The sequence below is a fragment of the Cydia amplana genome, chromosome 6 (assembly GCF_948474715.1).
Source record: "Cydia amplana chromosome 6, ilCydAmpl1.1, whole genome shotgun sequence".
In the NCBI taxonomy this organism is placed as follows: Eukaryota; Metazoa; Arthropoda; class Insecta; order Lepidoptera; family Tortricidae; genus Cydia; species Cydia amplana.
This window is the reverse complement of record NC_086074.1, coordinates 1,533,966-1,556,374: the sequence shown is the minus strand read 5'-3', so window position 1 is coordinate 1,556,374 and position 22,409 is coordinate 1,533,966. Positions and strand designations below refer to the sequence as shown.

General features: G+C 37.6%; 3 protein-coding genes across 3 annotated transcripts in view; 1 reads left to right on the top strand and 2 right to left on the bottom strand.

The window, feature by feature from the left end:
- Window positions 1-22,409, bottom strand: part of LOC134648615 (somatostatin receptor type 2) — a 358,966-nt gene that overhangs the window by 26,750 nt on the left and 309,807 nt on the right. The gene's annotated exons all lie outside the window — the stretch shown is intronic.
- Window positions 3,865-6,210, top strand: LOC134649110 (uncharacterized). The gene is made up of 3 exons (XM_063503826.1): window positions 3,865-3,882; window positions 4,551-4,727; window positions 5,731-6,210. Exons 1-3 carry the CDS (start codon window positions 3,865-3,867, stop codon window positions 6,202-6,204), a joined length of 669 nt encoding a protein of 222 aa, XP_063359896.1. The 3' UTR covers window positions 6,205-6,210.
- LOC134649109 (putative nuclease HARBI1) lies at window positions 7,016-10,013 on the bottom strand. The gene is made up of 2 exons (XM_063503825.1): window positions 8,885-10,013; window positions 7,016-7,110 (listed from the first exon to the last, which is right to left on the bottom strand). The coding sequence occupies exons 1-2, from the start codon at window positions 10,011-10,013 to the stop codon at window positions 7,016-7,018; spliced, it is 1,224 nt and encodes a 407-aa protein (XP_063359895.1).

Below are 22,409 nucleotides of genomic sequence, written 5' to 3'. Positions count from 1 at the left end.
TCTTTTCCAACAGTTCTGCCACGAGAGAATGTCGTCCTTCCTTTGCCGTCCGTATACATAGACGTAGCGTATAATGTCAGTGTTCTGTTAACACTGTCACTAACTCGTGGTAAGGGATCATTGAATACAAAACAAACCCTCGTTGAACCCGTGTCACATTAATAATGCCGTAGCCTAATCCAATTAGCCAATCGCCGTCAAGTTGACATTTCGGGACCGTGTCGATTGTGTTCATCAAAAAAACATTAACCCAAATGTGATAATGTTAAACAACGCACGAAACAGATGAATTTATTTTTATGAAAAACGCATTTAACCGATTAGTGATCTCGTAAGAGCTCCGCGAAAAGTTTTGTCTGGACCTCTAAAAATGTAGGTAGTACACCGCTGCGGTGTAAGTGGCTTAGTTAAGTTAGTTTTTTTAAATGTACAGTTACCTGTAAATGATCTTGATATTAATAAATCTTTTGTAGATTCCATAAATAAATTTCTAGTTAAAGCTGTACACATAGCTACAGTATTGATATCGTAAATAAATTCTGAATTTCAGTGTGATTTTTTTTATGGCATTATGTACCTAACGTGTAAGAATTCAATATAAATAAAAAATACAAAAACGTTAACCCTCTTAGGCCCACTTGCACCATTTCACTAACCCGGGTTTAACCGATTAAACCTGGAGTTACCATGGTTACCAGTACGATTTGACAATTGGTTAACGGTTTAATAGCTTAACCCCGGGTTTGTGGGATGGTGCAAGTGGACCTTAAAAGATATAAAAAAAAAACAGAATACAGATCCCGGTTAACGTATATTAGGTAGGTATTTAGCGTCTAAGCGAACAACGAACCTAGACTGTATTTATCCCAACCAGACGATCTTATCACCTAACATCCTAGATAATACAGACAGATAACAAGACAAAGGCTAAGTACGTGCTTAAAAGTAAAAGGACAATGTCTTCAAATATGCACACAAATTTGAATTTTAAACTGAAATAAATGTCAACTAAGAAAAAGTGACTAAGGCCTCCAGTGCCTCAGGCTGGAATCGAACCAGCGTCCTCTATTATCGCGACAGGTGTCTGAGCCATTATTCGGGGTCTGTTCTACCTTGGAGATGGCTAGGGGGCGCCATAAGCCTTCAGTAAGAAATGCATTCCTTGGAAAAATTCGACCTTTGCCGCTGTGGCCCGGTGGCCGAATGGCACAGGCACCTGCCGCGCGATAGCATAGGACGACGGTTCGATTCCAGCCTGGGACACTGGAGGCCTCACTTTTTCTTAGTACAAGTATGACATTTATTTAAGTTTATAATTTATATACCTAGTAGGCAGTGTTTCTACTTGAAATAAAAACAAATAAAAAAAATTATGAAAAAAAAAATGTGTTGTAATACAATAAGTTATCATTTAAAAAGGGAGCAAAATTGATTTTTACCCCTCGTGCCAATATTGATACCCGAGCAAGAGAAAGATTTCGATATAGAATCACAAGAGTAGCAAATTGTTCACAAAATGGGTTTCAAGTCACACAAAGTAAATGAACCAGGGATCGGAACCGGTTTTTTGCAAAAACTTAGAAATAACCATATTTTTCGAATTATTTTATAATCGAAATGTAGGACTCAGTTGTGTTTTTAGGTTACGGCTTCGTATTATTAGATTGCCCAATTAGAAATGAAGTAATTAGCAAAGAACGAAAAAATACCGTTTCCGTTCCCATACAAAAAATACCGGTATCCGATCCCTGGACTTCATTTACTTTGTGTGACTTGTTCATTTAATGAACTTTGCTGCCACGTTAAACATAACGTTTCACTACACCGATACTAATATAATCCAAAGTTACTGGTGATCATAGATCTGGCAGCTTCCTCGCTCAACGCATTGCGATACAGCGGGGAAATGCTGCCAGCGCCTAACGGCACCATGCCTCAAGGGGATTTATAATTTTATAATTTATATTAATTCATTTATTTTAAGTTTAGCTTAATTTATTTTAAGATTGTAATTTTAGGTTAATTTTATTTAGGTAGTATTTAGGTTTTAGTTTAGTTAAAAAATTTAGTTGTTTATCTACCTATAATGGACGCGATTCTACGTGCACATCGCCTAAATAGCCTAAAATTAAAATGTCTAAGTTTTAATCATATTTTAGACGGCGGATTTAACAAGTGCTATTCCAGAACGTCAAGCTGACTAAATTTAGCCAGATTTTAGACGGATTCTAAAATTTCTAAGTTGAATTGAGTGTGTTGCCACTTTAAAAAAATAAGTGAACGAATGAATGAATGATATCTGTATAAAAACTGTAAAATCGTATTTTCTTTTGGGTGAAATATGATAATTTAATGAATTTTATTCCATTACATATATTTAACACTAGTGTACACACCTTAGACCACTAAAACGTTACTTTTTAATTATGTAATTAAAAATAATTAATCAAATTTTAATAGGCAACATTTAAAAAAATCTGCTGTCAAGTACGAAGAAGTTTGTAAACTTGTTTGTATTCCAATTTGTTTGGTTTTGTTTGTGGAAAACGTGGAAAATGTCGGTGTCGCAAAAGCGGAGCAATAAAACGCAACAGGAGGTGCTCGTAGAGCATCTCCATGCTAACTTGATGTTAGCAAGAGGTAAGCATGTTTATTTACTAATATGATGTGACATAAGGTGAAAACAATTTGAGATGAAGAAATGAATTCCTCTTTTCTTCATCTCAAATTGTGTCTCGAGTTCGTTCTAGCCGTCGACTCTAGAGCCGTTACCGGCGTTCTGCGTTCGTGTTCCATGGGACCTGAATGTAACGCCAACGCAGAACTCCGGTTACCACTTTCGAGAATGGAGAAGTTTAGGTACCGTACAAATATCGCCACAGCACCGTAACGACAACGCCTTACCGCATCCACTGCGCTGAAACTGAAGCTGCTAAAATAATCAGACCCACGAAAACAGCTGCAAATTCTGTTGTAAGAGCCTTGGAAGATCAACTTACTATAATTTGTAGGAGTAGGCAAGACCAATCTGTATATCAAATTATTGGAAATGTTACTTGTGTAGTGATGGACACCTTTGCACCTGGTACAAATCCCACTGGTCTATTTGACTAGGCTTATATTGGTTTAGTTGTAATGTTAATGATAATGACCTTGTTATAATCAACTACCTGTGTCATGAAGTTTTTTTTTTATTGTATGTATTTGTGTATGGGTAAAATGTGTATCTTTTCAGGAAATACGGCTAGCCCCAAAGTGGCAGCATTTTAGGCGGCCCTAACTGTTACTCTTAATAGTCACGGATGTCGAAGGACAGTGGCGGAGTGGCAGAGTGTAAGTACTGTTGGAATCAAAATAAAATAAATAAATATTAGGGGATTTTTTTACACAAATCAATCTAGTCCCTGTCCCTAAGTAAGCTCAATAAGGCTTGTGTTATGGGTACTAGGTGATGATATATTTAATAGATATATACTTAAATACATAGAAAACTACCAAGTCTCAGGAACAAATGTTTCTGCTCACTACAGAAACAAATGCCCTTACCGGGATTCGAATCTTGGACCTCTAGCTTCATTAGCAGTGTCACTACCAACTAGGCTAAACAGGCCGAGCAGCCAATGGTTTTTCAATTTAAGCTTGATTTTAGCGTGCACCTAGGCACAAGTACATGTTACATGGGAGCAATATTAAATGTGACAGTTGTCTTAAGGTCATGTGATAAATTGTATCGGCTTCTGAATAATATGAACAGATGAGAATTATCTCTCTAATGCTTCAAGATCCCACACAAGAGGGTTAGAGGTAGAACCAGTGTAAATAACAAAGCAAAGTTTAGTTTGTTTTACTATCTAAGACTATATCATGTTTTTGCAGCTGTTGGTACTCCTAAATATAAATAACAAATAAAAAATAAATTCTTTTGAATTTGTGTTTGAAGATATTAAATTATACTATTTGCCTATTAACATCTAGAGCCCAAAACACAAGCATCATGTGATGGGTAATTTAAATGAAGTGAAAAAGAAATGTTGGTTTATATTGGTAACGCTGGAACTTTCTTGAAGTTTGAAACTTGGCTGAATTCACCTTGCCTTATGAACATAGAGCTATATCCTCATTTTTATATAAAACAAAATTCTTGACTGAAATGAAGTTTTGTACATGCAATTGATTGATTTGCTATATTTTTTATTATACAATCTAAACATAAATATCAGGGGGTAAATCAAATTTAAAAATATGTATCTGTGTGCTCATAAGATCTTGCCATTAAGGCCATCGCATACTTTTTAATTAATTACATTCGCTAATTCCGCGTCAATATTTTCGATTAAGACTGTACACAAAGTTTCATAAAAATCTAGCATACTTATTGCCTATTGCTTAAAAATGAGAATGAAACTATGTTTGTATGGAGGGGAGAGGCGAGCTTATGGGGGATAATTTATTAACATAAAAAGGTTGCCTGAGTTCATATACTTCCAGAAGCACAGAAAACATTCTACATATTTCAAATTACATGTCGTAAAATTCCTTTATAATTGCAGATTTGGTCGCAGTGGACACAGAAGGTCAAATCTAAGTACAGAAAATACAGAGATCAAACGGAGGGCACTGGTGGAGGTCCTGCATTAGTCCGCCCACTGACAGACACAGAACTTAAGGTTTTGGAGGTCGTAGGAACAGCTGCAGTGGATGGATTTACCAATCTGGAGACTCCACTAGTAAGTCACCTTTTTTTAGGGTTCCGTACCCAAAGGGTAAAACGGGACCCTATTACTAAGACTTCGCTGTCCGTCCGTCCGTCCGTCCGTCCGTCCGTCCGTCCGTCCGTAGACAGTTGAAATTTTCACAGATTATGTACCTATTTCTGTTGCCGCTATAACAACAAATACTAAAAACAGAATAAAATAAAGATTTAAATGGGGCTCCCATACAACAAACGTGATTTTTGACCAAAGTTAAGCAACGTCGGGCGGGGTCAGTACTTGGATGGGTGACCGTTTTTTTTTTTGCTTTTTTTGTTTTTTTTTTTTGCATTGTGGTGCGGAACCCTTCGTGCGCGAGTCCGACTCGCACTTGTTTTAAATAATAAGATGTAGGTCCTGATTTTAACTTGGATTGTAGCACCTCAAATGGTTAATAAAGCTTAGGATCTTAGGATATACAATTATGATGGCAATAACCTCCACCTCTTGGTAGACTCAGTAAGGGTCAGCACCCATTTTATAACAAAAGAATGACATCCATCCACCCATCACCTACAGAACCTTAGGCTTCCCAACACTATACGCCAAATACATCCATCCGTTCTGGCACGATACGGTGCGCGCCTCTGGCGCAGCTAGTAATAGCCAGTTACGCGGGCGAAAACTGAATTACAGTTTCACTTGTACGCGATTAAGTCCCAGTGGATAATTTTCATATTTTTTCTTATAAAGAAACTGTTAAGTGGCTTTTTGGATTTTCTACGAGATACATTCAGCCAAAGGTAAATTAAACATGTGTATCTGTGTAAGTGTGTGTCTGTCTGCGCCATCATAGCTCCTAAACGGATGAACAGATTTGAGTGTGGTTTTTTTTAATCGAAAGTCTTGATCGCGGAGATGGTTCTTAGCCATGTTTTTGAGACATTAAACTTTGAAATAAAAATGTCGAGGTTTTTCTACTTCTTTAAGTATACGAGTAAATAAAGTATAAATTTATGCACTTGTCACTTTGTTTTAGGTTGGTTCTGTTGAAATTTCAACACCGGCACCAGTTGATGAACAACCACCAGTTGCTGCCCAGCTGCCAATTGCTATCCAGCCATCAGTCGCTGACCACCCACCAGGTGCTGTCCAGCCACCAATTGCTGTCCAGCCATCATCTGCTGCTGTTCAACCTCCATCATCTTCAGCCCAATTGCGGAGTTCTCATAGGCCAGAACGTACTCTTCCTCGCTCATTTATTACCTCGTCGCAACGACGACAGCGGAAAAGACCTTCGCGGCCCAAACCAGCAGAATTACTGCAAGGGTCATTAGACCGGAATCATGAATTATTCCGGTCTACAATAACACAGGCAGCAGAGACCTTAGCCACTGCCATCAGAGTAGCAGGGGAGGCCATTTCCTCGGCTATTAGGAACCATGGTGGTTTACAGAACAATGATGGTGGTGGGCAGTCGGTAGAATATTTAGACGAAGATCTATTAGAGTAACAGTAAGAGCCATCCATTTGTTGTTTCTTTAGTAAGTTAGCGATATTTATTGTTATTTTTTGTATGAAAATATTTGACCCCTCCCCTTATTCGGGCTTCTCTTCGCTCCAACTTTTCATACAAACATAGTTCTTATTTGAAGACGAGCCAACAAGTCATTAAATGTTTGTACACATATTTCTAAAGGGAATATTCCTTTGCTTTGCTAGCTTTTGCTAAAATTGGAGGTTGTCAATCTACATATCTAAGCTTAATGATTTTTGTTCAAAATGTATTCTCCGTTTAGTTTGAAACAACATATCTTTACAAAATTTTGACAAACCACATGTACTCGTTTTTAGAATATATCTACAAATCTTTATTGACTTTGATGGTCTGTTTTCAATTGAGAACGACGTACTTTTACGTTCGTATGTAAAGTGAAGCGGAAAACTAGCGTTTACTTGCAAAACTAGTGACATTTTGATTTACCAACAACAAGCGGAATAGAGTTGCAATTTTGCAAGTACGGTCGACCAAATTGATTTCTGGGCCACTTCGTACCTTGTCACAGTGAAAATCAATTTGAAGCTGTTAGAGATCTCTTATTATTATCACTGTGACAACGTACGAAGTGGCCCAGAAATCAAATTTATCTATTTAAATTGTTATGTTTGAAACATTTTATCTATAAATGAAAATAGTAGGCCATTCTATTTTCTAAAATCATTATAGATTGCATGGAGCGGAATTTTAGTTGTCAGTTTGGGGTTCTTAGGAGGTAAACAACCTAAGAGTACCCGACCCTGAGAGGTCAGCTTGACCCCTAAATTCATGATGTAAGCTTGAAAAGCACAGAGCGCGGCACAGCGTCGTTGCGTGGCGGAGACGGTTTTTTGGTGAAGCCAACGCGGTCCGGGGGACGTCCTATCAAAAAATGAAGCAGTAATGACAGTCGATAGTTTCGGAAAGATCAAAAATGCAAAACCGCCTCCGCGCCGCACCGTGCCGCGCCTGCTCTGTGCGTTTCGACCTGTAGGCTGCAGTAATGATTTGTTAATACTTAGTAATTTTATTTTGTATATTGATAATTTGTTTTATTTGTAAGGAAGCGATATTTCATTTTAATTTTATTGTAATCTTTTCTTTTCAACGCTCTGTCAAATACAAATAGGTGGCACTCACACGCCATGACATCAAAATATCAAACACGTCGCAGTGACCGATATATCCGTCGTTGGCGTTGAACCGATGGTGCGGATATATACGTCGTTGGCGCCCAAATGGTTAAACTACAACCGTGGCAAACAAGCCCACGTGGACGATTCTGATTTCAAAAACAATCACGAGCGCGCTGCTTACCCTTTTTAACCCCCGACGCAAAAACGACGGGGTGTTATAAGTTTGACGTGTCTGTGTGCGTAAATGTGTATGTGTCCTTGTGGCATCGTAGCTCCCAAACGGATGATCCGATTTTAATGCGGTTTTTTTTTGTTTGAAAGGTATATCAGTCGAGAGTGTTCTTAGCTATGTTTGGTGGAAATCGGTTCAGGTCATCAGGTCGTTTGTTATTTTTGGTCGGGGGTTTTTTAAATTTTAAATTTAGGTTAGGTTATTGATATGAGAATTCGTTATATTGACAGCTAGAGACAAATGCAGGTACCCCAATCTCAAAACAACGTAGTTCCGGAAGCTCTGGAGACCCCTGGAAGTCTGTAATGTGTGCACTAGTGCCACTCGTAAATAACTGTGATTTAAATTTAACGTTAGATATTGAAACGAGGGGAGGCCTACGTCCAGCAGTGGACGTCCATCAGCTGATATGATGATGATGATTTAAATAACTAACCAACTCAGGAAAGTTGGTAAGCCCCTGACATTTTCATTTCAAAGAACAACATTTTCCTCAAAAACGGCTGGACCGATTTGATAATGATAAAACATGTCTAAGAACCATTGCTCTACAATACAGACATTTATTATTTTCCAGTTGCTTAAGCATTATTGAGAGGCTTGCTCAGATAAATATTTAAAATAATCTGTTTAGATATAAGTATTTGTACCTTACTACGTACATTTATGTTTGAAACCTTGGAAATGCTCATAATGAACTCGACGGTATAGACTGATAGCAGTACTTTTACCTATATACTGCTATCAGAATGAAATATCGCTCCACAAATGGGTCTAAATTTCCCAAAAAAAACCTGTTTCCAGTATAGAATGTAGAACATTTTGTCAGCTTTCAAATATTTTTCTAGGCATATCCTAATAAGCGAAAAACAATAACTTGATTTGCCTTAAGGCTCATTTTAATTTACACAGAGATGGCAAGATTTATTTCAAAATATTACTTAAACTATAAGTTATGAAGGAATGTACCAAACTGTAATTGTAATAAGTAATAAAAGACTATGATAGTGTTAACTTTGTTTTTAATACATAAATATTAGAAAGCATTTTTTTACGCAAGTCGAACTAGTCTCATAGTAAGCTCAATGAGGCTTGTAGTGGGTACTAGACGATGATATATTATAGACATGTATACATAGAAAACATCCAAGTCTCAGGAACAAATGTTTTCTCTCCTCCAGCTTCATAGGCAGCGTCACTACCAACTAGGCTAAACAGGCCGACAAATCAAATAAAAAAAACAGTTGATGTTTTAATCAATTAAAAAATCTATTAATTAAAAATGCACGTCGTCCACGGGCTTCATTAAAAAAATTGACATCATTCTCTGGTTGTTGTGGGAGATCTTCAGGATCATTCTGTTCTTCATCATCCTCCTCTACTTCACTTAGATCTGTGATGTCTTCGTCACTCTCAGAATCGTCACTGCTGTCTGAATCATGATTAATTTCTAATTCATTAATCATATTATAAATTGTGCAGCATGATATTATAATTTTGGCAGCTTTTTCTGGACTGTAATGCAGCGTTCGGTGGCGATGAAGGCATCTAAATTTGTTTTTTAATACTCCAAAGCACATCTCTATGACCCCTCTCGCCTGTGCATGGCACCTATTAAATCTTGCCTCTGGTGACTCGGCAACTGGGTCAGGATGAGGTGTCATCAGCCACGGGAGAAGTGGGTAGCCTTTGTCCCCAAGAAGCCACTCCATCGCTTGGTTCTGAAGATACTGCCCTTCGAGGTGCTGGTGCACATTGCTGCTCCTCCAAACAGCAGCATCATGGGTTGAACCCGGAAAGTTAGGGTTTACGCTAGTGATCCGACCTGTGGCATCGCACACCACTTGACAATTTATACTATAAAACCCTTTTCTGTTGTAGAAAATATTACCCGGGGCTATAGGGTGGTTATTTGGGGGTTTGTGTATAGGGATGTGACTCCCATCTACCGCACCCAATGTATATGGCATTCCAAAATTGTCCTGGAACTCCCGCATTGCCCTGTCTTTCTCCAGTCTGGTCACTGGGAATTTGATCCACTGTGGGGTCAACCTTTCTATAATAACAGGACACACATCTGCCAGACTGCGGCTTATTGTTGGCTGACTTTGAGCTAGTATATTAATTTCTCCCACAGCAGTCTGGTAGCTGCCATGGGCAAAAAAGTTCAGTGCACTTAGGACCTTTAAATGTGGTGGCACCGTCCCCGCTCGTAGCGCATCGCCTTCACACAGAGTGTCCACTACGTGACGGCCCATGGCCCGCGACAGCCTAAACAATTTACGGAACTTCCGCTCGGACCGGTCAAATGGGTTAGACCCGTCTCGCAACCTCTTCAAATACATTTTTTCACCCTCGCCCTCGCCATACTCCCTCTCTTCGGCCACCACAGCAGCTATGACGTATTCTTCATCCATTTCGAACAAGAAATTCTGCAAAACTTGACTTTTTTGTGTTATCGTATTTTAAACGGGACTATTTTATTCGCCGCTAAAATTAGTCAGTTTAGCTTGACGTTTCTATGTTTTTGTTTAAAAAAGACATGTACTGAATAGCATTTAAGCAGCTAAACCTAAATTGAATAGACCGCCTAAATTAAGAAACGTCAGATTCAAATTGGTGTTGTCATTTGATTATGACAGCTGCTCATAGAATAGCAAAGTGGTTTAGCGACGCCTAAATAAAATTAGGAGGTTTAGCGGCCGCCGTAGAATCGCGTCCAATGTAAATATCCAAAATACGAGTATATAAATTAAATAAATAGTCCATCCAAAATCCTATTTAATTATCATTCAAAATCATCAGATATAAGTATACCATTCTAGCCAACGTGAGGAACCAAATATTTTTTTAATAAAATTATCTTTCACTCTAGAGGGTAAATGGCAACTTTGCACATTGCTTTCAAATGGTAAAATAAATAGAGTTAGTACCTACAGGTGTTGTAAAAATATACTTATAATTAAAGACGGTGTATTTGTTAAAACCATAAACATATTTAATAACAAACTTAAAATAAACAGTAACCTAAAATTAATACTGACCAGGGGACTTAAATCTTCTCGGGGCAGAGGTGTAGGGTTGGAGCCGGTCTACCTAGCTTTATTTGACGTTCATAAGCGCATTGTAATTATGCCTACTTGAATAAACTATCTTTTATCTTTATCTTACCTTATCTTACTACCTACAAAAAAATATGATTATGGTTTTTATTAATACACCTTGTTCAAAAAAATAATAATTAAAAACCAATTAATTACCTCTGGAGCTGTCATCCCGTGTTCACGGTAATCACGATTCACGTGCAACTGAAACAAAATAAACAACTTTTAAAACATTTTAATAACAAAACTTCCGTGCGTGAGACACGGACATCATCACTACATAGTATAAAACAAAGTCGCTTCCCGCTGTCTGTCTGTCCCTATGTAAGCTTAGATCTTTAAAACTACGCAATAGTTTTTTTAATAGATGAGTAATTCAAGAGGAAGGTTTATGTATAATTTGTTAACCCTGCAAAGCCGCAATAATAAGCAAACTTTTAGAAATGTCCTTTAGTTTACTGTGTCACTATAATAAAGACAAAGTTTTACAAATACTAAGACACAAGTTTAACAAGATGCCAGTTTTTGGTTTTGACTATCGTCACATCACTAGAAACCGATTGACTGAGCACTGAGCACATATTAGTAACGGGTTGTTTGAGTGTCCATTTGTTTGCTGGGCTAGGTTGATACCCGACCCGATATCTTGTAGCTAATATTTTCTATTAGGAATCTTTTGCGTCATTACAGCGATACAGTGTTGTGAGCACGATGCTTATATGTAGGTATAAATTTAGTCTTAATTTAATATAGTCGCTGTGTTGTATCTTCTTGCTGTGTAACTTTTTCTTATTTAACTATTTGTTCACTGTATGTTACTATTTTGATGTATTTTTCTTCTTGTCTGTTACCCTCCGTGATTCCTCTCACTTGATAGTCTCATCGGAAGATCAGCGCTGGAAGCCACCAGCAACATGCTGAGATGAGGCCATTTCGTGGTATTTCAATCTTATTTCATGTTTTCTTTTATATTATGTATTGTCTCGTTTATGTGCTTACGAATAACTATTCTATTCTATTATATTCTATTCATTTGGTTCTCATACTTTTACGCCTTACGCGATTTAGTCCCGTGTTAGTTATAAAAGTATGAGTGAGAATCGTGTTAGTTTAAATCATTTGGTTCTGTTTTGTCTATGCGTCCTGAAACGAGGTCCCTTTGTTTCCCATAAAGTTTTAAGTCATAATTTATTGTTTGTCATATTATAATTAGTCATAAAACTGAAACCCTTAACTTTTCATGGATTTCGTAAAGTTATCTTATAGATAGGCTAGGCTAGGTTAGGCTGTAAAAAAAAAGGTTGCCGAGCCTGCCACTACGTAGGTAATACGTTACATGCAGATTCGCATACCGTCGCTGTGCGTGCAAAAGTCGCCATGTGTTTTTAACCTACTTTTCAGGAGACACAAAAAACTGTTTATTTCGATAATTATTGAACATATACAAATCAATATTTTTATGATAAAAGTATTTGCACTTTAACATACCTTACGGAATTACCTGAAATTATATTTTAGTTTCAATAGCGTGAAAAAAATACTTTTTCATAAATATGTTACATAGCGATTTTTGTTTGAGTCATAAATAACATCTAAGTGTCTTACTTGTACATGGCTAGATTTAATTATTAAGGACCTTATACAATTTGTGTGCTTTATCGTCACATGGTTATTTAATAAAATGATGCGGGCGTTCAATAAAAGTAATAAAACAGAAAAAAAAATGTAAGTCAATATATTAAAGTTTAATCGCGAATGAATAGTTTACGTACTTTTTTATTATAACTAGGTAGGTACTACTATTAATATTTCCTTGCTTGTAGCCAACACAAGGGTCACAGCGGTATTTACGTGGCTTGTAAATTGAAATTTTGTTGTCGTCTAATATTTCTTTCAACTTCTTTCTCCCAATAGCATACTTATTTTGTTCTTGGCACCAAGTATGTAGTATACACAGTATGCATACGAGTAAAGGATTCAAACGACTCTTCTACATAAAATATTTTGGTACTATTTGGTCGACAGTAGTGACTTGGTATATACCTATTCCAGCCACTTATTAACAGAGTCAAATCTGAGTGGTTTAGTTAATATCGCTAAATTATCAGAGGTGTTAAAATCCTACTCCTCGAATTTTCTTGCTACCTATATCATCTGGTTCAATACGGCCACAAGTAGAATGAATCCATACCTGTAAGGTATATTTTTTTAAATCAAATATATCTAGAAACATCTCCTTACAGACTCGTATTTCCATACCATTTTAGCCTGGTAAATAGCAATCAAATCCAAAAGTCTTGATGTACAACTGTGGAAGATTTTCGTCTTCGCAAGTCGCAATATGTTTTATACTTGAAACATTTATGTATGATTTTTCTTAGCGCCCCATGTCGATAATTGCCAAAAATACTCAAATGTATCATTCCGGATCTTGTCATTTACAGCAGCACATGAACAACTTCTGACAGATATTTGAGCTGCTCCATGATTACAAGGCTTGTCTCTCAACTTACGGCGTTGCTTCGAACTTCCACTAATGTTGAATAACGTGAATCTATTATATAATCTTTCGCTTGCACGGGACTCAAATAAACACTCAAAGAAATTTAGTTGCCACTGCATTTCGTCACTGGGTGTTGAGATGTTTGCTGTTGAGTGATTCAGTCTGGTGTTGTGTTTCTAAATTGTATAAATGTTCATGTTATAAATTACATTGCGTTAACATTATTACATGTTTTATGTAATTTTCCATTCACTTACCTTTAAAACTGCCAACAACTTTTAACGAAAACACTAAACTCAATTATTTATACAACTTGAGGGTAAGTAAAAGTACCTATAACATACGGTTGACTGGATACTGGATTGTTATAAGAAAATTCCGCCATGAGTCAAAAAACGCACGGTCTCGAAACATAGCATCGACTCCAACTAGTACAAAAATATCGCTATGTGCGAGGAACTACATATCGGGCGCAAGCGCATCTAATAATTTTTCAATAAACTTGTAGAAAATATCGCTATGTGCCAAGAATCACATAGCGAGTGCACGTCTATAATTGCCGTTCAAATAAGCTAATGTAGTTATGTGATTTATTCCAGTTAGCGATTATAGGAAGAGCATTCATTGTATAGGCATCACATCTCGTATTTGTTAAATCCTTAAATATTGAAATAAGCTCCACGCTGTTTTTGGAGCATATACGTATAGAAATAAGGTTCAAAATGGCATTAAAACCTAAAAACCGACAAAAATCACATAGCGACTTTTGTAGGCACAGCGACGATACTCTCTATAGCAAACCCACTAGTTACCTACATTTCATCATTGTTGCCAAGCAATCGATAAGCGATTCTGAGTTTTATTATTACTTACTTAAGGCTTATATTCCCGAGCATGTTTGTATTGTAATTTATTATCCGTTTTGACCGACGGCTCTTAAAAGCCTGTCGAAGAAATATAATAAATCCAATAGGGCTGATGGGGCTCGACGGCTGTCAGGCCTAATGCGTTTATTTTAGGCTTTTGGTATTACTGAACATTTAGGGGGTTTAGAATCTCTAGTGATCGGACTATTTTACGTAAAATGTTTGGACACGTAGTGTATCAAGCCAAGTTCACAGCAGAGAATGTGGAGTGAATAGATGTATAAAATACTGTCTGGGACCTCAAGGATTTTCATAAGCGCAATAACAACACCCGTCTGAGAGGTCGTCACTTAAAGTTAGAAAGACATAGGTCCCACAGTAACCCATACAAACACTTTTTGAGCAATCGAGTAGTGAGGGCTTGGAACGAACTCCCTGAAGATGGGTTTCAGCACAAAATGTGAACCAGTTTAAAAATAAATTAGGCAAGCACTTGTCAATGACAACTGTCAATGTTGTTTTTAGTATACTTAAATGATCTGGCCTCAATAAAAATGCAAAACGCTGATATGATTAATTACGCTGACGACACGGTGATTATTTTTCGCGGGTCGACTTGGGGACGATGAAATTACTGAGAGATGTTGCCGATAGAGAAACCTTAAGAGCCAACAGGAGTGGTCATTTCTCCATACAAACGTACTCGACTGTTTCCTCCGTGGGTTTTGAAGCTAGAGCAATGATTTTTTCAACACAGATTAATATTGTCAATGATTATTATTGTCACAGATGTGTCGGACCGTTTTGCTTTTTTTGATATTTTTGTTTTTTAAGGCGCTAGAGCCCTTCAAAAATGACCAAAATGGCCTAATTGACTATGCCGCAATGGGAGGCGTGCTATTCAAAACTGTCATCAATTAGTCAAAAAAGCAAAACGGTCCGACACAGATAATGTCATAATCATTTAGATTTCCAAATTTGGTTACGATTGGTTAAGTTTTGGAGGAGGAAACAGTCGAGTACGAAACCTCGATTTTTGATATTTTTACGCAGGATTTTTCGCCTTGTCCTTATCGCACGAGTTTTAGGAGCCGCTTCCGTTAGCGAGACGGGTATATTTACCTAAAATATTTAAATCTTATCTCCTGTTGGCTCTTAAAACTAGTATATTTTGCGCTTTGTCAGTCGGTTCTAACATATTGTATCTTGGCGTGGGGGGGGGGCTCAGCATCCTCTTCATTGATTAGTTTAGAGCGCGCGCAGCGGTCAGTCCTTAAAGTTATGCTCAAGAAGTCGCCACTTTTTTCAACGGACAGTCTTTTCAGGGAGGCCGGCGTACTTAGTGTTAGAAAACTCTTTCTGGTAAAAATTGTCACCAGGGCCCACCGTGAGGCCCCGCACTCAGCAGGACCGGCTGAATTTAACAGGCTCCGAAATCGTTGCTTTAGGATACCATTAATGCTCACGAAAACTAGTTTCTGTAGACGTTTCAGTTCCTACCTAAAACCGTTCCTTTACAACAAGTTCTGCAAGATTTTTGACTTCCATAAAATGACTGAAAGAGAAGTAAACATTGCCGTGACCAAAACATGCTTGGACTGGAACTATCACGAGACTGAACGCTTCTTAAGAAACATTTATCCATAACTATCACGTGTCCCTCTCTACCCCACACCCATGTTTACAAATACACACACACACACACAGACACACACACACACACACACACACACATACACACACACACACACGCTCACGCTCACTCACACATCCTCACTCAACTTTAATTTGTAAATTAATTAGTTAGTTAGTAACTAGTTGTAAGCTTCCTCTTAATTTAGTTAATCTCTTCTTAAATTAGTGAACCTAACTTTAACTTTTCCTTTTATACTAATTCTTAGTTATTTAAATGTCGGTAATATTTTCTGTAAACTTTTCTAACGTCAATTGCATTCTAGGAGCCCAAGTCACAGGCATAGCCTAGTTTGGGATCCACCTGTGTCCATGTATCTGTAAGATCGTTTTCTTTTGTCAATAAAAAATATTCTATTCTATTCTATTCTATTCTAATGATTACTGGATAAGGGCAATTTCAGTAGTCACAACTGCCTGCCTGCTTATAGAATAATAAAAGTTCGAGACATCTTTTCCATAGTGCACCGGCTTGCATCAGCGTGTGTTATATTTAAATCAAATAAAAAAAAAAATCATTTATTATCAGACAACAAAGGCAGATACCTACTACCTTACGGACTAACATGGATAAAATAATAAAAGTCTTGAAAGCTATAAGTCATTTTGGCGAAACAGTTTTCGTTTGCCTCTCCTGTCCTAGTATAGTCTTCTACTTCGTCCAGATGTTTGCGCCCAAGACAGTTTTCAGCAAGCAACAGCTGAAGTGCATTGCAAGTGAATGAATTGAACGAATTACATAGGTACATAATACAGACAGTGACACGTCAGATACATATTATTATACAGAATTTTTCTTAAAAAAACTTGGCCTTCCATAATGCCACAATTTATGCGTTGCAAGAAGCAAATGGCCAGCTTCAAAAAATTACCGTTCTTGCATTTTAAACTTCAAGCGAAGTAATAATTTATTTTTATTTTCGAACACAACACTTACCCGGAGGTAAGTACTAAATAAACATTATTATTTAAAAAAATGTCACGACATGCATTTCAAACTTAAAGCTTAGTAATAAAAATTATTTATTTACTAACCCAATTATGTAAACGGGAGTAATAAAATAATTATTATTTACTATACAAGTGCGAAAAATAAAAAAAATACCATTCGCACGTACATCGTAGGTACAACGTTTTACAGTAGGTACATAATGGCCCTTTAAATTTTCGACGCAGTTACTTAATGTGCTTATTATAGCACAGGGTGTCGTAATGGGGCACCAGATGTACTCTAACTATAAATTATTTATTTTTATACGCCTTGTCGGGTGCCATACCACCTTATTCCACTCAACCAATCAGTGAAATTCAGGCCGAATCATTAAGGACGCTCTTTGAGCAGGGTGCTTCATTTAACAAGCCTAACAAGCTATAATGGCTCTGACCAAAGATAATTTAGTATAGAGGCGGATTGTCAAAGTAAATTTTGTAGTCACAGTAAATTTACTGCCATCTTTCGACACATGATTAAAACTTTTAGAACGCCATTTGACTTTGATCCTTATTCTTTCACTGATATGTGTTCTACACGAGTATAATAGGCCAAAAGTTATGGTATCCTCGCTCGAAAAGATAAGAATAAGAATAAGAATAATTTATTGAGAAAACCTTATTGCTAATGTTACATTATGCGTGAACTTTTGCATATTACGTACATTTTTACGTGCGCCTGAACTAGGAATATAATCCTGTATCTCGGGCAAAGAGATAATATACTAATTTAAAGATCAATATAGTAAATTAAAATCATGAACAAGAGACATAAATAGGTATTGTAATATCTTACACTTTGTAACCAAGTGTTGCTGTGTAAGTGTCTATAATATAAAGAAGATGGCGCTACTTTCCGATATTTAACAACACATTATCAGTGAAAGAATGAGTATCAAATAGAAATGGCGTTCTAAAAGTTTTAATCATGTGTCTAAAGTTTACAGTAGGTAAATTTTCAGTGGCTGTGGTGTGTTTAGTTGTCAAGCGGACCCAAAAATGCCCGGAAAACGCGAGGAAGAAGAAGAAATTAACTGTGGCTACAAAATTTACTTCGACAATACGCCTCTACTTCAAATTCTCTTTGGCTCTGACTTAATGATTTGATATAGGGATAACGAGGATTCTTATTTAGGAGGGCTCATGAGTACTCTTATTTCATTATTGGGTTAATTAAGTACCTCATTTATTTGGTAGGTACCTGTTAAGTCTGAAGTTGTTGATTTATTTACGTCGCTCTCATCATACTCATCCCTTAGGACAACCCTCAATCCGTGGTGGAATGACATCGATCCCAGTTCGTCCTCACGAACGGCAAACTGGGTGAAACGCCGGAGTGGGTTTAGTGAGTAGGGCCAAATCCCCCCCCCCCCCCCCCCCTACAGCTGCAAATTAAGTTAACGTACGAGCTTCATACTCGTACCTTGGTACAGTCAGCAATACTATTTGCTTAACACTTTTGCATACAGCTAACAGCTGCAGGCAAGCGTTGACGCATGATATGGTCGCGATCATAATGTTACTATACATTTTTGTCTATGTTTGTGTTTGTCTTATTTTGTGTTCTTAATTATTTATCTTGTATTTTTTTTGTATTCCCTGTTTTTTTTTTTAATTATTCCTTTTGTGTATCTTTTTGTAGTAGGTATTCTATTCTTTGTATCTTTATGTGTTATCCGTCGTGGCATCACCGAATGGGCCATACGAAAGACCAGCACTGGCACTATAGCATTAATTATTATGCTGAGTTGGGTCCATTTCGTGATGCACACTTATTGATTTCTTCCTTTCTTGCTGTTGGTGTCTGTACATGTCCGTACATGTTTTGTGATCGTCACGAATAAAAATATTTTATCTTTATACAGACTTGTCAAGGTGTTCAGCTACGAAGGAGTACGTGTTCAGCTATTTTTGAGCACCTTGGCCGCTCCGATATATCTGATGGCGACTGTAGTACTATCTAAATACTAGCTCGCTGGAGTCGAAAGCTCGACATGCTATTTTAACAACAGCGCAGGTGCGTTTTGATATCTTTGATCATACGATTGTTGTTTTTATAAGAGCTGTTTGAACTATTTCCATGAATTAATAGTTTCACGTATGTGTTTAATCGAAACTATTATTCTTGTCGATTTATTTGAGCTGCTTATTTGTAATCTGGAAAATAACTCAGGTACTTAGTTATTGTGAATGTCGACGGAAAGATAATGATTGTACATAGGTAGGTGTATGTGTTACGGATAATGTTAGAAGGTTAATTAAACTTAAGTGTACCTACTAACTAACTACCTAGTATTACCCAAGCCTTTTGGGTAAAGTCCGAAAATTTAAACAACATTAATCTGTATTCAGCGTTTACCCGTACACACCTAGGTCTACCCAACACTGGCTGGGTAATGTAACTGCTGGGTAACTTCTGACATTACCCTCCCAGTGTAGACCTAGATGTATACGGGTATACGCCGAATACAAATTAAAGTTGATTTATTTTTGGGGTTTTACTCAATTGGGTAATACTAATATGTATAAGGTATACCCAGGTAAACTTAAGTTTACCTTAAGGTTAAGTAAACTTAAATAGGCATGACTATATATGTATATATGTAGTAGTCCTACATCAAACAAGGAAACTTTGTAACTTATTTATAGAACAATATCACATGAATTTATTCATATAGGTAGACTCAACTCCAAACTTCTAAAACACTGTACTTATTTTATTAAAACAACCTAAAGGTACCGTTTGTATTCAGACCACCAACATTACTCTAGCAGTATTGCGGTGAGACAATCACTACATAGTATAACACAAAGTTGCTTCCTGCAGTCTGTCTGTCCCTATGTATGCTTAGATCTTTAAAACTACGCAACGGATTTTGATGCGTTTTTTTTAATAGAGTGATTCAAGAGGAAGGTTTATGTATAATGTGTTAACTAGTGCGAAGCCGGGGCAGGTCGCTAGTACAATTGCTCACTCCATACATCAGTTTTAGTACCAAAAAGACTATTAGCATCTAGCATCGAGTAGCGGAACTATCAGTACTGCTATTTGACAATAGATGTAGCACCGACCGGAAAGTCTTATGCTGTTGAGATAAGACTTTCCGGTCGGTGCTACATCTATTGTCAAGTAGCAGTACTGATAGTTCCGCTACTCGATGCTAGATGTAGACACTGAAATTAATAGTCTGAACTGATGTGTGGAGTGAGCACTCTTGTCTTACTATATTTCTCTATGGTACAATATAAAATGACAATTTCGGACATCACCTTTATTCTATAGAAAACTCCCAACGTTACATCCTTATCCAAAACTCGGACTAAGTCAATAATAACTTATACTTAGAAAACTTTTCGACCAAAGATATTATTCCAAAGCTTTGATAAGTGAAGGCGATTCGAACAGTCAGAAAAAACTAGAATTGGTATTCTTATGGAAAAGGAAATTGATAGTTACGGTGACGTTTGGATGACAACTGCAGTTGCGACATTACTTTGATATCGCCGCTGTATCTGTCAAATTGCTTGATAAAATGAGTGACGTTTGCCGCCGCATTACTGCCGCTATTATGACTTAATCCGTCACTCATTTTATCAAATTGACAATGACAGCGCTTGCTCCAATATCGCACAACATTTTTTTTACAACAGTAGTTGCGACATAACATTACATTGCATTACATTACATTACATTACATCAAATTGCATTAAATTACATTACATTACATTACATTACATTACATTACATTACATTACATTACATTACATTACATTACATTACATTACAATACAGCCGGTGAGTAAGGTTGCCAGAGCTCAACGTGGCTGCGGAGTGCTACGGTCAGCAACGCGTATGTAACACCTCTGGATTTGCACGCGTCCATAGGCTACGGAGACTACTTACCACCAGGCGGGACACAGCGAGGAGACGTGTTAAGTTGCCATGGTAATGCTGCGACAGGTTGCCATTCCACTACGTCTCATCATCATTTTCCTCGCGTTGTCCCGGCATTTTGCCACGGCTCATGGGAGCCTGGGGTCCGCTTGGCAACTAATCCCAGTAATTGGCGTGGGCACTAGTTTTTACGAAAGCGACTGCCATCTGACCTTCCAACCCAGAGGGTAAACTAGGCCCGTATTGGGATTAGTCCGGTTTCCTCACGATGTTTTCCTTCACCGAAAAGCGACTGGTAAATATACTCATTGGTACGAGCCGGGGTTCGAACCCGCGACCTCCGGATTGCAAGTCGCATGCTCTTACCGCTAGGCCACCAGCGCTTCCACTACGTCTGCAGTAGCATTACTGTGCGAGCGAAACAAACCGGCTCATAACACCAAAACGACATCATTTTGATGTCAAAATATACATTTGAATTGCCCTCTATGTCAACGTCTCTTCTGATACGACTCAATAAGCAATTGGAACTTTCAGGAACTTTTCGGCGACCGCGCCAGACAGGTCATCCACCCCTATTCTATTTGTCAGTTTCATATAACTACATAATCGGTTCCACCAAATATTGGACGAATTTTCATTTGAATGAGCGCCAAGCGAAAACATACTTTAAATTAATGTTTTAGAACTCAATTTCATAAAATCCGCTGATAAAATTAATCAAACGAGAATTTTGGATTAAGGTAACTTGATTTTGAGACTTAGGTGGTGCGAGTAAGGTGTAGTTTTGTTTGGTGTTATAATAGGGTTTTCACTAGTCGGACGGTTTCAATAAAAGTAGTGCATTTTGAAGACGTAGCGGATCGCTGAGGACGTCAGTTGCGCGCCTTATTGAATACAGACCGAGCTAAGGTTGTCGCTGTTGAGGTATTAATTTAATTAAATTGTGTCGCAACACGCTATTAAATTATCAATTATAACTTATAAGCGTAAGTTTGAAATAGGTAACTAAATACTTTTTTAACCTATTTATGATTTAATTTCATAGAACCCTTGCCCTAATTAATAAAAACGTAATTTGGGTAATAAAACCTTTCTTAAAATCCTATTACCAATTAAAGGATGACTCACGCTAGACCGGGTCGGGGCCAGGCCGGAGCTTCCGGCGCCCATCGTTTTCTATGGAAAGCACCACGTGATCACCGATCAGCTGTCATAGAAAATGACATGTCGGATGCCTCGGCCCGGGCCCGGCCCGGTCTGACGTGAGTCTTCCTTTAAGAGACACGTGAATGTAGTGTATTGGACATAGATACAGGATAGGTACTTTAAAATGTTTAGCCGTACTCTGCGAGTTGAATATGGAGGTTATACTGAAAAACAATTACCTACATGGCTTCAATCTCAAAATCTAGAAAAAAAAACATGTTTTGTTGTTACATGTTTCTCCTTGGATATCACGGGCCTATAATCCCGGTTTTTTGATAGGCTTGCGTGGGGAAACAGATCCAACACGTAGAGGCCCCTTAGAGAGCTTTTATGTCATGTAGAACGCCTGCTGGAACCCGTTCCCAGGTGCAACAATAGACACCCATGAACCGGTCTCAGCAGGCATTGGGACTATTGTAGAAAATGAGAACAGTATACTGGTCTATGGATTGAAGTTTGGGTGGACTATGAGACTGGGTTACGAGTATTACAAAGACGTACGGACACCTGCCATAACAATGTGTTCACAAGTTATCGAGGCAGATGGTGACTTG

What these genes read in the sequence shown, in the direction of transcription:
- LOC134649109 (XM_063503825.1), bottom strand. Translation starts at nt 10,013, where the DNA reads ATGGATGAAGAATACGTCATAGCTGCTGTGGTGGCCGAAGAGAGGGAG. An exon ending in TAATGAAGCCCGTGGACGAC is followed by an intron (nt 7,111 to 8,884) that starts GTGCATTTTTAA and finishes ATTTTTTGATAG; the next exon opens with GACGTCCCCCGGACCGCGTT.
- LOC134649110 (XM_063503826.1), top strand. An exon ending in CCAATCTGGAGACTCCACTA is followed by an intron (nt 4,728 to 5,730) that starts GTAAGTCACCTT and finishes ACTTTGTTTTAG; the next exon opens with GTTGGTTCTGTTGAAATTTC.